Below are 18,362 nucleotides of genomic sequence, written 5' to 3' on the forward strand. Positions count from 1 at the left end.
ATCAGTAACAGTTGCAGAAGACACAGCCCTGCAATATACAGAGTGTTTAAAAAATACGGGGTATAATTTCAGGTATGTATTTCCCACATATGGACAATCAAAATAGTTCATTACAACATGTGTCCGGAAATGCTTCATTTCCGAGTTATGGCCTTCACAACATTGAAATTCACCGGAATGTTTTTCTTTCCACAGGTCGTTGTCATTACAGAAGATGTTCAAAATGTCCACCTCCTGCTTGAATACAGACCTCACATCGATGTCTCATTGACCTGCGAACACGATCCCAAACTCCAGGAGTATTGCGTATGTCCTCAGAACATGCCACAATTCGATTCCAAAGGGATTCCAAATCAGGCACCGGAGACAAATAAACCAATGATTTTAAATGGCCCCACAAGTAGAAAACGAGAGGGTTCAGATCAGGTGAGCGTGGAGGCCAAGCAATTGGGCCACCTCTACCTATCCATCGATCAGGAAACCTTCGATCCAAGTACCGGCGAGCTGTGCAACTGAAGTGTGCAGGAGTGCCATCATGCAAGAAGTGAATGCGTTGACGATTGATCAGTGGAGTGTCTTCTAAAACATGAGGTATGTCAGAGTGCCCTCTTAATGTCTCCTTTGACGGCAACGACCTGCGGAAAGAAAAACATTCCGGTGAATTTCAATGTTGTGAAGGCCATAACTCGGAAATAAAGCATTTCCGGACACATGTTGCAATGAACTATTTTGATTGTCTACACGTGGGAAATACATACCTGAAATTATGCCCTTTATTTTTGAAACACCCTGTATATGGACTACATCTCAACTCTGGCTACTAGCAACAGGCATCTATAATGAACACCGATCAAAATACTCCTCATTTCTCGTGAAAAACAACAACTGAATAGACTACAGTGGACTTTATGTTGTCAGCAAACAGCTGGATGCATTAAGAAGATTGACTGATTTTGTTCCACTCATTATGCTTAGAAGAATAAGATCACATGGCCTGTTATACTTCGTAGTCTTGTAGTACAAAGCGACATTTCATCCTGTTTAATATATCATCATATTTCCACGGTCATGAATGAGTACAAATAAGAAATAACATGATAAATATGCAAAATTATGGTTACTTTAATAAAATAATGAAAAATTCATTATATGACTGTAAAAGTGTTTTCTGATTCACAATAATGAATGGAAACGGCAATGCATATCGATATTACGCATTCCGATATTATATGAGCATAATTCACCACTGGCATTCTGTCATGAGTACTAGCCAGCTTATAAAAACACACGTTAACAACCTTCAAAATTTAGGCCACAAGATATATAAGAATTCAATTCCCGTGGTAATCTGGTCAGATAATACCGGAAGTGATTCCACCGAATTGTTTAGGCTAGTTATACTCGATGAATGAAGATATCATGTTACGACCTCCTTACTAAAAAGAAAAAAAAAAAAAAAACGAGGAAATGGCTTAATCATGACAACAGAGTAAGTCAATCTTCAACTTCCCGGCTAATTAATTGATTACGAATGCTCACATTTCAATATAAGAATTTGAAAAATATTTCCTTTCCCGGTGCTAATGTCCATAAAGTTTTAGCTTACAGGACTGAAACACATTCCACAGACATCCCTTTACAAAATCTTTTCGTCAGTATGATAGAAAACATATTAAAAATATATATTATTTTAATGTACCGAAGTACATATGATATTTCCATGCAGATATTCCGCGTCATCCTATGATGAAAGAGTAATGGAATGGAGAAAAATTCTCTCTGGCACTGGGATTTGAACCCGCGTTTTCAGCTCTACGTGCTGATGCTTTATCCACTAAACTACACTGGATACCCACCCCGGCATCGGACAGAATCGTCTTAGATTAAGTTCCAAATCTGAGATGATTCTGTCCGATGCCGGAGTGGGTATCCAGTGTGGCTTAGTGGATAAAGCATCAGTATGAAGAGCTGTAAACCTAGGTTCAAATCCCGGCGCCGGAGAGAATTTTTCTCTCTTCCATTAATCTTTTATCGTATGATGACACAGAATATCTGCATGGAAATATCATATGTACTTCGGTACATTAAAATAATATATATGATATGCATAAACCACTTTGTGATTTAAGACGGCGCTTATTCTATTGCATCCCGGCCAACTAGTCACTCATAACGAGTGCACCTCAGCACATGTGTGGACTTCAGTCCTACGTTCATAGACATCTATGACGTAGTGCAGAGAGCGGCCACTAGAGGGAACCCAAGAGTTGGAACTTAATCTGAAACGATTCTGTCCGACGCCGGGGTGGGTATCCGATGTGGCTTAGTGGATAAAGCATCAGCATGTAGATCTGAAAACCCGGGTTCAAATCCCGGCACCGGAGAGAATTTTTCTCCGTTCCATTACTCTTTCATCATATTTAAAACAGTTTTTTTAAACAAAACACAGATATCAAATTTGAAAGGCTTCTGACTACAGGCGTTCATGGCTTTTATGCTACCTTACCAGGACAAACACTTACCACAAAAACCCCATTAGAAATGTCTGTTACCAATATGTTTGAGTACATGAATACTTAAGCTACACCTACTAAAGAAACACATTTAACAGCCATCACATTTAAAAGTTTCGTCAGTGCGTAAAGGCTCATTCACAATGAAAATTAAACATAACGTAAGCATTAACTTAAGAATATAAACGTTACGGTAAAATCAAGAAGTCATACCATCATTCACGATGGGAACATAAACATAACCGCAAACATACTTAGTAACCATGGAAACGTAACAACGACGCCAATTCCTCATATTCTGTCGTATACTTCAGCGCTCCACGATTGCGTTCTGTTTGCAAATCACGTAAGCATAAGCATGAAAGTTTGGAGTTTGCAAACTTTCATGTCAACGTCTTACGGTAATGTTTATGTCAATGCTTATGTGAATCATTGTGAATGATCCCATTTGGTAGCCTGGGCGCAAACTTGTGTTTATGTTATGGTTATGTTTAATTTTCATAGTAAATGGGCCTCAAGAGTTCATGGTTTTTTACACTACCTGACTCAGAGAAGAAGAAAGTAATTATATAAATATACATTTTTATTAAGTCAAGGAAATTATATTCTTCATTGAAAAAATATAGGTTATTATTATTTTTGTATGAGAAACATTTGCCAGAAACATAAACAAATAATAGTTATTTTAAAGGTTTCTTGTCCGTGTGTAGACGTACATGCCTTTTTAGGATACTCGATGACGACAAAACCTTACCACAAAAATCACATTTGAAAAGTTTCTCGCCTTTATGCGACAATTTATGCGATTTTAGGCTATTATAATACAAGAAATGCTTGCCACACAAATTACACTTGAAAGGTTTCTCGCCCGTGTGCAAACGTTCATGACTTTTTAGATTACTTGATGTCGAAAAATCTTTACCACAAACAAAACAATTGAAAGGTTTCTCACCAGTATGCACGCGATTATGTGTTTTTAGGCTATCAGATCGCGACAAACGCTTGCCACAAACATCACATTTAAAACGTTTCTTGCGTGTGTGCGGGTGTTCACGAGTTCCATAACTTGACCTTGAAAAATTCTTACCCCTAACATCGCATTTGAAATGTTTGCCTGCGTCCTTGGGTAAATATCCGCTCAATTTTGCACAACTCGTGAAACATATTTTAGGCAATTCAAATTCGAATTGCTTCTCATCTTCACCAGTTCGCGCAGATTTTTCCGAGACATCTGAATTCTTGGGAATCTCACACACAGTCTTATTCTCTTCAAGTACACTGTCGAATTCTGATGATACAGTCCTTTCATTGGTAGCTGCAATCCTGAACAAAATATTCTATCAGTCTATAAAATAATAGCAACAAATATACATTCAATTATTGAATATTCAAATCAAAACAAACCTATTTCACCAAGAGGTACCATGCATCCTTGTAAATAATTAATGAATAATTTTGGAAGTATCAAAATTGTGTTCACAATTTGGTCTTCACCTGTACAACAAATTTCATATGGATTACACCACGTTAGTGAACTCTTAATTGCATTTTCTTTTCAATAAACCTCTCCGTTAACAGTTACTTTTTTCGATACCAGTGTGCTATTTTCTGCGACTGTTTCGAAATTCGGGATTGCAAATATGATATAAATTTTTCTATCCCTTATACTTGTCATATATACGATGTCTATACAAAGGTCATTGCAAAAGTAATGCACAACATTTACATTTTTATCCTAGAGTTTTGCTATTGTCCCAAAATGTAGATACGTCCTTTAGGAACAAAATGTCACTTTTACACATAATCCCCGTCCGTTTCAACTGCCTTACACCACCTTGGAACGATGGCTTGTATATCTGCACGGCAAAAGTATGGACCAAAACGTCTGAGCTACTCTTAGCAGCGTGCACGAAGAAGTTGTTATCTTCATACCTCGTTCCACGAAGGGATTCATTCAGTTTACCAAAGAGATAGTAGTCGCATGTTCCAAATCAGCATTGTAAGGCAGAAGTTTCAGTCTCGTCCATCCAAGTTTCCTGATCTGGTCTGTGGGCTTGTGACTGGCATGTGGCCGTGCGTTCTCGTGCAATATCAGAACATTCTGTTCTTTCCGAAGTGGTCGAACACGACTCAAGGCTAGTTCAGAATAAAGCGGGGACGGAAACGACGAGAGCGGAAATATTGTTAAAATAAATGTATGTAATGTAACCATTCACAATAAACTATTGTGAATGCTCACATTTAAGTCAAGCTTGAGGTTTCTTGAGAATTGCCACATACGCGACAGAATTAATCGTGGTTCTGTTTGGCATGATGTCCGCCGTTCCATTGCCTGCCTCTTTGTGTCCGGTTCAAAATAGTGGAGCTATGTTTCATCTTCTGTCACAATTTTTGTAAGAAAGATATCTCCACCAGTCTCAGACTGGTCCAAAAGTTCGCTGCACTGTTTTTCGAGTTTCTTTGTGGGCTTCTGACAACATCTTCGGAACCCACCTGGCACAAACCTTTTTTTAACCCCAACTGTTGCAATATTCTGCACACACTTGCTTCTCCTATTTCAAATTGGGGCATATATACTAAAAGCAAATAGACTACCTATGTCTGAGTTTCTGGAGACAGCAAATTTATGTTATTTTGCTGTCAAGCTTGCAGATCAACATAAGCTATGTGCTCCTTGTATCGCATTCAAAATTTTACGAAACATTTGCGCCATTGGATAAATGAAAATACATATACCAATGATTCTTGTAAAGTTAATATCATCAATCGTAATAATCGTGATAACAGATCACATCCTGATCTACGTTCTGCTATGAGACGTGAGCCACACTCGGATCTGGTAGATGTTAAAGTTTTCCATAAGCCATCATAGCTATCCATAGATGAATCTTATATGTCTGTATGTGTGATACAGCACAAAGAAATTAAAGTGCGGACAGCGACAGTGATTTTCACATAGTGAAGGCTTGACCTGAATGAGTTTAGCATTCATAACTTTTCTCCTACATTTTAGTTTTCTTTCTACATTGCAGTGATTTTAAGCATGTGACGCCTATGTTGTATGAACATTACATTGTACTGCCCTTATAAATAAAGAATATTTGATTTTTTCTCATTTTCTTAAGTATAATTAGTTTTAAATTGATGATACATCCTTTATTCACTGTAATCTCAAAACAATTTCTGTTATTTCAAAACTATGAACCTGAAATATTACTATTTCTTATCTAATATTTGAATAAACCCTCAAAAAAGATTATACTGGTAGCTATAATGTAATGTTACACGACTTAAGAGCCAATCAGACGTTTCTGTCCATAACATAAAAGTAGCAATATGTTGGTTATACCATTATTCGAGGGAGGTCTTCAATTACAGATTTTATTAGCGTTTGAATATTTGAATACACTCACCTCTCCACGCCATCATCTTCTAAAGATACTTCCACTTTCTGTTCCTGCTGAACTCTGTCCACAACGAACAAATTTACCTGCAAAAGTGAATACATAATGACGAGAGGTTTAACTAGCTTATCGGTCATAGGTTTCCTATGTCAGGCACCTCACTATACAACCTAGTGAATCCAATCTAACTTTTGGGTAAGGTTTTAATGTATTTTACACAAAATCCAAGTGGTTCCGAAATGCATTGGATTACTTCTTCCACACATCTTTACTCAAATTCAGGTTATTTACTTGTATTGTATCGCATTGGAATCAAATTCCAACCTTGAAAATATGTGCACGTCATGTATAAATGACCTGCAGGAAAAGTAATCAGAATTTGCAAGAATATTTGATGTAAATAAATAGTGAACAGGTTATATATTGAAACATTAATATATTTCACAGATGACAGTTTTATTAAATCAAAATGCACACTCTTTAATACAACATCTTTTGGCATAAAATAGCAGAAATAAAAGTTCTGCTACCGCAGTTGCAAATTAATTTATAAAACAGATTTTTTCTGCGGATTCAAAAGATTCATAACTCCAAATGAAATGATGTATGGAACCTCGAATTTGTCATTGTGGAAGCTGATAAAACAATTGTAGAGACCGGTTTTATGGCAGACAGAGATAATAATGGCAGATCGAAGTCCGTAAGAAATAATGTAAATACGGATTTTATTACAATATATAAAATATCTGAATATGAAACAAGCAAAGTGAATCAAGTTGCCAACAGATGAGATGCTCAACCCCTTCTCTCCCAGCGTGGCCTGTAAGCTACGTGTTCTTGGAAAGCCAGAAGCCCTTATAAAATCATACAAATTGTCCCGGACATGTGACCTGTCAATACAAGCTCTCTTCTTTTCCCATCATTCTTTGCATGATGTACAATATAAAATCTCACGATTCCATTCTTTGTTTACATCAGTTACAAAATGGCGAGTAGTTGAATCATGAGGAAAAAGAGTGCCTAAAGATCAGAAAATATACTTTAAAATTTAACAGTATTCAATTATCGTTTTTGATGCTAAGTACAGTGGTTGCATATGAATATATTGAGGGAGTAATGACACACACATTCAACTTACTGCAAAGAACTAATGCGATATATCCTAATGACTGTCCACACCTGTGGAGTAACCGTCAGCGCGTCTGGCCGCGAAATCAGGTGGCCCGGGTTCGATTTCCGGTCGGGGCAAGTTACCTGGTTGAGGTTTTTTCCGGGGTTTTCCCTCAATCCAATATGAGCGAATGCTGGGTAACTTTCGGTGTTGGACCCTGGACTCATTTCACCAGCATTATCACCTTCATCTCATTAGACGCTAAATAACCTCAGATGTTGATAAAGCTTCGTAAAATAACCTACTAAAAAAAAATCCTAATGACTTGAAACTACTTGAAAGTAAATCATATTATGGCTAAGTTCCAACAAATAAGAAGAAAGTTGAAGAAGTCAGCAAAGTAATGCAGTATGTACTTTCTGAATATCTTCAATATTATGAAGAAATTCTCCAGTGGCCGAAAGAAGAAAAAAATAATGAAGATGGCTGAAAATTTCAGAGAAAGTGTTTAATGAAGAAACTTAAAAGATTTTATGCTTTTAAGTTGCTTTACTTAAAAAATAACAGATATATTGCCTTAGCAAAATAATGTTCTTAGCAGTTAAATTCATAAGTATTTGTTAGTCAATAATAGATAAACACATTTAAGATCATAGAAATTCATTTCATTACGTTTTACTCACTGTTTATTATTAAAAGGGCACAAGTCCATCATAAACATTATTTTTTTACAGTTAAGTTTTATTAGTTTATGCATGTAAACATAACTTTACACCTTTGTCGTCGACAAAAAATCTGATTACACTACAAAGTACCATTAGCAAATTAAACAGTTTTTTGCTTCTCCTGTAAAATTGACAGTAGTGGACATGTGACCTTTCAAAAATAATCAGTTCAATAATATTAATAATAATAATAATAATAATAATAATAATAATAATAGTAATAACAATAATAATAATCATAATAATAATAACAATAATAATAGTAATAATAACAATAATAATAATCATAATAAAAGTAATAGCAGTAGTAGTAGTAGTAGTAGTAGTAATAATAATAATAATAATAATAATAATAATAATAGGAACAATTTTCTCCGTGTTTCGAAATAATTCTTTGCACCCTTTTGGAAATATCTGCAGTGATTGGGAATAGTGACATAAGTCAGTTTTACAAACCTTTTTTGACAACTTACACTGGTTTATGTCGATTTGACTTTCTTCTGTATGAATTATTGTAATGGGAGGAATACCTATGTATTTTGTTCCAAGCAAACAGATGTTCCGTAAGCTGTCAATAAATTATCAAAAAAGGTTTGTGGAAACTGGCTTGTGTCACTTTTCCCGAGCACTACAGATATATACTTGCATATTATTATGTTATTTAAAATCTAAAGGAAAACCGTCTAAGTTGTGAACATTAAGGAAAAAGAGAAATCAGTTAACACAATTCGAGTCTGTTAATAGAGCTGACATACTTACAAATGCACTACTGGTATATGTGTATATTGACAGTGAACCACTTACATCAACTTCAGTTTTCACGTCAGGAAAGCTCATAGGCACTGGTGTGATGTCTTCAACCTTTATCTCTGATATGATATCGTAACTCTGGTTCATGCATTCTGTCTTCATGCCAGTCATTTTCAGATGCGATAAATTCTCTTCCTACAGAACAAAAAGTCATCGTGAATATTTTGTTTACCTATTTTAAAGATGAATTGTTGTGAAACAGCCGAAAATCTGTTTCTGCATGGCAGTCATTGGCTAACTTTCAACAAAGGCGACAAATTAGAGAAGAAAATTGAAGACAGAATAGGAACAAGACCTTAAAGGACACTGGCAATGACTAACAGTAGGACAGGTTTTACTTCTGAAAATAATTTACATAGTGTAATATGTGTAAAAAAAAATGTTACTTATATTCTGACATTGAATGCAAATGTGTTTTCGAATACGATATTTTATTACTCAGGTAGGGAAACCAGATTCACAGCAATAAAAAAGAGGACACGAAGCTTCAAAAAGGAGGACGTTTGAAAAAGAAAAAGAGGACATAGATTACCTTGCATTCACATTACGGTTGTGGAAAATCTCGGAAAAAACCCAACCAGGTAATCAGCCCAAGTGGACATCGAACCCGGGCCCGAACGGAACTTCAGACCGGCAGGCATGTGCCTTAATCGACTGAGCCACGCCGGTGACTACTTAGATTTAGAATAACTATTATCTATTTTCTTACAAAATATTTACAGTACAGATTTAAGCTTACAGTATATCATACTTAACAGTATGTTAATATCTATTTTATTACAAAGTAATTACGAAAACACTTAATAATAATCATTTTACAGTTAGCTAAATATGAAAATCAAGAGAACTGTAATTATTAAAGAGGGCATTTAGGTTAGATTTACACTCGCATCTCATTCTCTCGATTTATTATCTAGCTGTGAGCAATGATCATAACGGGGACCAAATCGAGTTATTATGATCGTTGCCAAAGAATAGGCTATATTCCGTCGATGGATGCTGCTGCATGGTCTTCATGGGCGACGGAATTTAAAGAACTCTTGATACTGAATAACAACTGCATTTGCAAGCATCCTTAAATAAACTACTACTATATCTACGTTTGAGCTAACAGGGAAGTAGTTACACCAGAGTGGAGAAAGTCACACATCAGAGAAGTGCACGAATTGTATTCTTTACCAAACATAATAATTAGGAACATTAAATCCAGATATTTGAGATGAGCAGGGAATGCAGCATGAATGTGTGAATACAGAAATCATACAGAGTGTTAGTTGGAAGATCTTACAGATAAACACCTTTTAGGAGGCCGAAACGTAGATGGGAGGGTAATATTAAAATGGAGTTGAGGGAGGAAGGATATGATGTTATGGACTTGATTAATCTTGCTCAGGATACGGACTGATGGCAGGCTTATAGGAGGGCGGCAATGAATCTCCGAGGTCTTTAAAACTCGCTGCCACCACCACCACCACATTTAAAAGTTTAAGAAAATTCACACATCATATAAAAATACTAGTCTAAAATTAACAATAATGGTAATGTACACTAAGTTTTCTTGGCAGTAATATTATGACTGGAAAGATATGACGCGATTCAATTAAGTGTTCTATCATGTATTAACAATGAATACACTTCGTTATCAAAAGGGAAAGTAAATTAATATAAGAAACTGTAGTGCCATGGAGGGATATTTTTCATTATATAACATATCTTAAAACTATTACAATTTTGAAACAGTCACAAGAGAATGATAAATGTTTTTTAATGTTATGTTTTATTTAACGACGCTCGCAACTGCAGAGGTTATATCAGCGTCGCCGGATGTGCCGGAATTTTGTCCCGCAGGAGTTCTTTTACATGCCAGTAAATCTACTGACATGAGCCTGTCGCATTTAAGCACACTTAAATGCCATCGACTTGGCCCGGGATCGAACCCGCAACCTTGGGCATAGAAGGCCAGCGCTATACCAACTCGCCAACCAGGTCGACGAGAATGATAAACTAACCTTATGTTTGTTATAACACGTGACTAGTATACACTACAGACGTGTTTCAATTATAAAAAAGAGTGAGCTGAAAGGAGACTTATAATGTGTTCATTTTTACATACAAAGCAACACTTCATTAATGAGAAATAATAGCAATAACTCAAGTTCAATGAACAATACTTTTAAGGAACCCGGAGGTTCATTGCTGCCCTCACATAAGCCCGCCATTGGTCCCTATCCTGAGCCAAATTAATCCAGTCTCCATCATCATATCCCACCTCCCACAAATCCATTTTAATATTATTTTCCCATCTACGTCTCGGCCTCTCCAAAGGTCTTTTTTCCTCCGCTCTCCCAATTAACACTCTATATGCATTTCTGGATTCGCCCATACCTGCTACATGTCCTGCCCATCTCAAACGTCTGGATTTAATGCTCCCAGTTATGTCAGGTGAAGAATACAATGCGTGCAGTTCTGTGTTGTGTAACTTTCTTCATTCTCCTGTAACTTCATTCCTCTTAGCCCCAAATATTTTCTTAAGCACCTTATTCTCAAACAACCTTAACCTATGTTCCTCTCTCAAAGTGAGAGTCCAAGTTTCACAACCATAAAGAACAACCGGTAATATAACTGTTTTATAAATTATAACTATCAGATTTTTTGACAGCAGACTGGAAGATAAAAGCTTCTCAACCGAATAATAACACGCATTTCCCATATTTATTCTGTGTTTACTTTCCTCCCGATTATCATTTATATTTGTTACTGTTGCTCCCAGGTATTTGAATTTTACCACCTCTTCAAAGGATAAATTTCCAATTTTTATATTTCCATTTCGTACAAAATTCTCGTCACGAGATATAATCATATACTTTGTCTTTTCGGGATTTACTTCCAAACCTATCTCTATACTTGTTTCAAGTAAAATTCCTGTATTTTTCGTAATCGTTTGTGGATTTTCTCCTAACATATTCACGTCATCTGCATAAACAAGCAGCTGATGTAACCCGTTCAATTCCAAACCCTCTCTGTTATCCTGGACTTTCCTAATGGCATACTCTAGAGCAAAGTTAAAAAGTAAAGGTGATAGTGCATCTCCTTGCTTTAGCCCACAGTGAATTGGAAACGCATCTGACAGAAACTGACCTTTACGGACTCAATTATTATTATTTTATTATTATTATTATTATTATTATTATTATTATTTATTATTACTTCATTAATGGGAAATAATAACAAGAAATCAAGTTAAATGAACAATACTACAAAACTAAAATCAAATTGTGTCCTAGGGATTACATCTTCGCGCATTCCTATTTTGTTTCTTTTTCTGGACAAGGGAGCACAGGCAAGCACCACAGCCTTAGGCTTGTTTTGCAACTCCTTATCTTGGAATGACTGTTGAAGTCCTTAGGATCACTTCTTTCAAGCACACAATTCACTGCATGGTGTGATTGTATCGAATAGCCAGGTCGCAATTCATGTGCCTGGATCTGCTGCATCCTTCACCAGAAGAACATGACGCCATCAATTCCACAACTCACCAAGGCGCCATCTATCCAAGGGAGCTACACTGCCCCCAGTCACCAGCAGTCTGCTTATTAAAGCCCCTGCAGTTTCTGCGGATATGTGCAGCTCCCGTGGACAGATGGCGCCTATAAGGAGATCCTGGAACCACGTCCACCATGTCCTCCTGATCTACCTGTAAACTACTGAGATGATTCATGTGAATGATATTAATGAAGGCGAACTGAATCCGAGGCCCAACGCCGAAAGATACCTAGCAATTCGAGTGGTTAAGGAAATACTGCAGGAAAAACTCCAACCAGGATTTGAACCCAGGCCCGCTCGTTTCACGATCAAGAAGGCTAACTGTTACTCCACAGCGGTGGAATGGCGCGTCCCTTAGAAAGTAATACAGCAAGAGATGAAATTAATTTTCAAACATAAATATTAAGATATTGTCATCTTGAAATGTACGGTATACTGAAATAAAATGATTTTACATAGAAAATAAGAATGCCTCTGTCATATGCTAAATTCACTGTGTAACTGTCAGCGACGATAAGAATACAAAAATAATACTGGAAGAAGAACAGTCAGGGCTCCACTTACCTCAACTTCACACTTTATCAACACTAAATCAGTTGTTACTGAAGTTTCCTCAACTTTAATCTCTGATGTAAGAGCATTGCTGTGGTCCACGCATTCTGTCTTTATTCCAGCCACGTGGAGATCCGATAAATTCTCTTCCTGCACAAGACAGAGACATAATTAGTATGATACTTCTAACAGTTTGCAAACATGTGACTCTAAGTGCTAATGTTGCTCTCTTGTCCTCATAATAGGGATTAATTGCGAGTTAAATCACACCCAATATAAAGTATTATGAAAATAGACAGTGATACAAGAACAAGATATTAACAGATAGATAAGACAGACAAATGAAAATATTTACTGGTACTGTTGAAAGTAAAAACATATCGGAATAATTTTTCTGGAGTAGAATTGACTAAAGGTGGTAAACATCAATGTATTGTCTTCTACATAAGTTTTCAGAATCGACATATCTCAAAGGATATGAAACATATCAACTGATAGAAGAAAAATATACTAACACTGACAATGACAACCTATTTATTCTAGTTCTATATGAGGTACGTGAGTAATTTATATTGGGTCATTCCACACAAAATTTTAAGAATACACTGGTGACATCATGAATTATTTTGGGCTTTTAATATAATAATAATGTTATTATGAAAATAAATTAAACAGCCAAGTATGACCCCCATATCATTAATATTTTAGTCATACGGTTGACTGAAAAATGGGTGGCAGTTACATGCTATCCATAACTTGAAATAATCTAGACACCCTATATGAAGTGTCATCGAAACTAAAGAGACGCCATTGTAAATCTGAACAACCATGTTTTAATACCTTAAAAACTAATTCTAATATTAAGGGATGCTCATAAAAACACCTCATTAAAAAAAAAAAAGAAATAGTTTTATATTCGAATGTACCAATTTAAATTCAAGCTAATTTCATTCAAATTGAAGAAAATCTTATTCTTAATCCATTTCTCAAGTTTTAAGACGTTATCTCAAAAAAACCTATGAGTAATTAAATTAATAATATTATTAATTTTTGTTCCAACAGTTGAAAATCGCTTGCTATGTGTGGCGGAAGCAGTGTTCGTGAGACTTCGTAATGATGAGTAATCTCAAACGACTGTCTCCCTGACCTTCATTGCGCAACATTCTGTACGACGGCAGAGCCTATCTGCTGAGCTCCTTTGTTCCGGTGAGTTATTTTTATTAAAAACTGACATGATATTTATGTCAATATTCTGAAATTTTCACAGTGGAATCAATGTACCCTAAAGAATTAAACACATTTTTTCGTCTGTAAAAATGAATTGCACTTTGTGTTCTATATTATTTTAAATTATTTTACGGCAGGTACCTACTTAAAAAATTATACATTTTTTTCATTTAGAGGGACTTTATAATCAAGGCTCTCCTCTTTCGAATTGCATTGAAATCATTTTGCCATCTTCTTTTACATAGTAAGAAAACTTCAATGAATGAAACCGTGTTCTCTGCTAAACCAATATTTTAAATGCTGATTGCTGCCAAATATTAAGGATATAAATATTGTGACAGCGACGTGAGAATCGAACTCACGACCAGCGTCCCGCAAGAAAGCAGATCGCACAGGCTCCACGGAACATTGAGTGACGTCGCGCGGTGGAGAGAAGAGAGAGGGTGTATTACGTCAACGCGACGAGGCTGCGCGCGCAGCTGCTACTTAATGCAGTGAATGTGGAACGACCTTCCCGACTATTCCAGAAGTCTGTCGATGTAGAGATATCGAGATAATTCTCTACACACCTGTAGAAAATTCTCGCAACTATGATTTTGCTATAAAAGAAGAAGCGCCAGCGAACTAGACAGAGTTTCAGAGTTTTCAGTTATTCAGTCAGTGAGTAAGCCAGAGCAAGCAAGCCAGTCAAGCCAACCGGAGTTCGACTCGAATGTGCGTCCGCATCTGCGTCAGCATCCGAAGGCCTGAGTTCGAGTCCAGTGGACCGCAGTTGGAGGGACCTGAGTTCGAGTGCAGTGGACCGCAGTTGGAGGGACCCGAGTTCGAGTACAGTGAACTGTCTCTGAAGGTCTGTGGTTCGAGATACCGTGAACTCGAGTGACTGAGATAGAAGAACTGTGAACTGAGAACTGGTAGTTCTGATTTGTAAATAGTGCTTTGTAAATATTAGTTAAGATTAACAGTTCATTGTTGTGCGTAATAGTCCAAGTAAATTGTCATTGTCGTCGGTGGAGTGCTATAACGAATACTGTGTTGAGTGAAGATCCAATTGTTGACGAGAGCGTTTAAGGTGAATTGTAGAAAGGAATTATTGTTGTGACGAATAAATTACATTGCTGTTACTAATAAAATTCACAATATAATATTGCGTGAAATTCATAGTTAGAACATACAAAATAACCTACTACAATATTTTTAACTTTTGAGACATCATGGTTCAAAGGCGTACTTTTTTGCATGAAATGACCCTATTGCATCACGGCTTTCTTTAATTTTCTTCTGATAACCGTATAGGCCCTTACTTATTTATTCCGATCCTCTTCTACCTTTTGGTGTCGAGGTTTTGCAGAGAGCTCGCCATTGTTTGCAATCTACTGCAATCTTTTTAGCTCGCCATAAGGATACTCGTTCTCTATGCTATCATCCCAGGTCTTTCTTGATTCCCCCCTCGGTCTCTTCCCAACCCACTAGCGCTGGCTTCCCAAATTTGTTTAGGTATCCTTTCATCACTCATTCAGTTTAAGTGTCCAAACCATCTAAGCTGCTTCGTGTTGGAGGGCTTTAACATTTAGAGACATTCATTATAGTTTGATTCCTAATTCTGTCTTTCCTTGTTTTCCCAATTACTCTTCTTAAGTACTTCATTATTATCGCCGCGCTCTCATGGTTAACATTCGGCAGGTCTTTGAACAGCCTCGTGGGTCTTTGAAATTTAATTGCATTATTGTTTTCAATTTCTTATGTCGCCGTTCCAATCACTCGCCTCAATTTCAATATTGCAACCAATAAGCTGCTTCCATTATTAAATGACACCTACTTGTCTACTCCCCGTGGACTAAAACCGAGGTTGCAATGTCTTGTGCCAAGGCATGTGATTAAAAATTATTATTATTAAATAGTTATTATTAAGAGTTATGAATACTCGTATATGAAATAATAATAATAATAATAATAATAATAATAATAATAATAGCCATTTAACAATATAACGAACTAGTGCTTATTCTTATCGAGGAAGTAGACGTGACAACGTGACGCTTAAAGTGAAACCTACAGAGCAACAATGAGTCGGCAAAATTATGTTTTAAAAGAACACCGCACGTTATTGTATGATGCTGACATGTTAAGCATGAGGCTGCAGTGATTATACTATAGTCTGTACATTTCGTGTTGGAGGGATTTAACATTTAGAGACATCATTATAGTTTGATTCCTAATTTTGTCTTTCCTTGTTTTCCCAATTACTCTCCTTAAGTACTTCATTTCCATTGTCTGTACATTTCTCTTTACTTTTTCCTCCCAACACCCAAGATTCACTTACTTATAGAAGTGTTGGGATGCAGATTGATTGATTCGTATAGAGCCATTTTTGTTCCTTCACTTACTTCCTCTTTACCTCTAAAAAACCTCTATTCATTGCATAATAGAGGTTATTGGTATTCCTTATTCTGGTATTAAATTCTTCATCAATTCTTCCATCAGTATTAATCTTAACACCTAAGTATCGTCTCAAGTGCAGGTAGTAAGGCCGTAACACGATACTACGAGAGGAGTTCGGCCGGCGTCGTGAATCGGGTCCCGGCATAGCTCAGTTGGTTAGAGAGCACTCAGCGCGCACAGCTGAGAGGTCCTGGGTTCGATTCCCGGTGCCGGTACGAATTTTTCTCGTACTTAATGGTATAAAAACAAACTGACTAGTCATACTAGTCGAGCAAAATATAATGAGGTAGACGAGACCTCATTCATATTTGATACATAAGTACTTAAAGTCCTTTACTTCTTCTAAATTTTTACCCTCCATAGTTATTATACAAGTTTATCCTCTTGACTTTAGTCTTCTCTTTATTTATTACCATGGATCTCTTAATTAAGCTATAATTTATTGTTTCTAGATTTCTCTATAAATTTACTTGTGAATTATTAAAGAGTACTATGACATCTGCATAAAGCAGTTCAGATATTTTAATATGTTTTAATTTCCAATTGTCTAGTTGATATTTCCTCATTTTAGATTTTATAGCCTATTCTTTAAAACATCATCCATTAAAATTATAAAGAGATATGGTGATAATATATCCCCTTGTCTTACCCCTGCTGTAATTCTGAATTCTTCGCAAATTAAAATTAAGGTGACATTTACCATTTAATTTTTTAAGATGGCATGTATTTATTTAGCCTGATGAGTTACTCCCTTGGTTTGAATTGTAAATTATTTAAAAATAGCGTGTAAGAGGGCCTTAGACTAGAAATGTTTATCTTAAATGTAGTTCTGTTTATAAGTATGCAGTCCACACCTGTGGAATAACGATCAGCGCGTCTGGCCGCGAAACCAGGTGGCCCGGGTTCGATTCCCGGTCGGGGCAAGTTACCTGGTTGAGGTTTTTTTTCCGGGGTTTTCCCTCAATCTAATACGAGCAAATGCTGGGTAACTTTCGGTGCTGGACCCTGGACTCATTTCACCGACATTATCACCTTCATTTCATTCAGACTCTAAATAACCTAGATGTTGATACAGCGTCGTAAAATAACCCAATAAAATAAAAAAATATAAGTATGCATAAGGGTGTAATTATTTGTCTTATTTGAACTGTTGTATCAGTGAAGTGAGGTGAGTCAGTGAAGTTATGGTTTTACAGTGCAGTGAATAGTGATAATTTATAGCGTCAATGAAATGTGTTTTATAGTGTCAGTGAAATATGTTACAGAGTGTCAGTGAAATGTGTCCTAAAGTGTCAGTGAAATGCGTCATAGTGCCACTACAGTGAGTGAGATGAGAGTAAAGTGAAAGACTATTGAAACTTATGTAGAGCCTATAGATATGTAGGTTGTGTTGTAAAATTGGGTATTTTATTTATGTTTTATTATTAATTGTAATTATTGTGTTAAACTGTATTGTGTATATAACTGTATTGTGTATGGTATAATTTTATTGTGTATTGTTTATCATTTTATTGTGTATTGTTTATATTGTGTTTACCACTGCCACCGGGTGCTTCCCCACTTGCAGTGTAAATAAATACATACAACTTCAGATTTAGTATTACACGTCCTAACACAGCACCTGCAGATTTAATAAAAACTTTTTATTGCTTTAATTAAATGCATATTCCCCTTATATCTCTGTAGGATACTCCATATAAATTCAAATGGGACCCTGTGAAAGGATTTTTCCAAGTCAATGAAGCATACCATATATATAGTTCTCTACCATATTCTATAACCTTTTCTATAAGTTGTCTCAGCGAAAAAATATGGTTTTGAACACTTCTTCCTGGTCGGAAGCCACTTTGGGTCTCTTCAAGTTTACTTTCTACTTCTTGTTTTAGTCTACTTTCTAAAGTTCTGGAATAGATTTTACTTGGTACACTTAGGAGTGATATCCCCCGGTGCTTCTTACACATTCTATTATCTCCATTCTTAAAAATGGGTATCGAACTTGCGATATCCCAGTCCTTCACTGTTTTCTTTCCTTTCC

General features: G+C 36.2%; 1 protein-coding gene and 1 long non-coding RNA gene across 5 annotated transcripts in view; one reads left to right on the top strand and one right to left on the bottom strand.

Moving 5' to 3' along the window:
• Nucleotides 1–274, top strand: part of LOC138691745 (uncharacterized) — a 400,261-nt gene extending 399,987 nt beyond the window's left edge. Inside the window, exon 3 of the long non-coding RNA XR_011329953.1 lies at nucleotides 196–274. This is a non-coding gene — a long non-coding RNA (uncharacterized lncRNA). The remainder of the gene's footprint in view (nucleotides 1–195) is intronic.
• Nucleotides 275–2,160: 1,886 nt separating this feature from the next.
• LOC138691748 (zinc finger protein 722-like) overlaps nucleotides 2,161–18,362 on the bottom strand; it is a 32,068-nt gene continuing 15,866 nt past the window's right edge. For 3 of the 4 annotated variants that reach the window (XM_069814082.1, XM_069814083.1, XM_069814084.1), the window contains exons 3-6: nucleotides 12,671–12,808; nucleotides 8,558–8,698; nucleotides 5,927–6,003; nucleotides 2,162–3,836 (exon numbers count right to left, since the gene is read on the bottom strand). In XM_069814082.1, coding sequence (XP_069670183.1) covers nucleotides 3,194–3,836; nucleotides 5,927–6,003; nucleotides 8,558–8,698; nucleotides 12,671–12,808 — 999 coding nt within the window. In that variant the 3' untranslated portion in view covers nucleotides 2,162–3,193. Of the gene's footprint in view, nucleotides 3,837–5,926; nucleotides 6,004–8,557; nucleotides 8,699–12,670; nucleotides 12,809–18,362 lie in introns of all 4 variants that reach the window. The other variant, XM_069814085.1, reaches the window with a different exon arrangement.

This window comes from Periplaneta americana, chromosome 16 (genome assembly GCF_040183065.1).
Source record: "Periplaneta americana isolate PAMFEO1 chromosome 16, P.americana_PAMFEO1_priV1, whole genome shotgun sequence".
NCBI lineage: Eukaryota > Metazoa > Arthropoda > Insecta > Blattodea > Blattidae > Periplaneta > Periplaneta americana.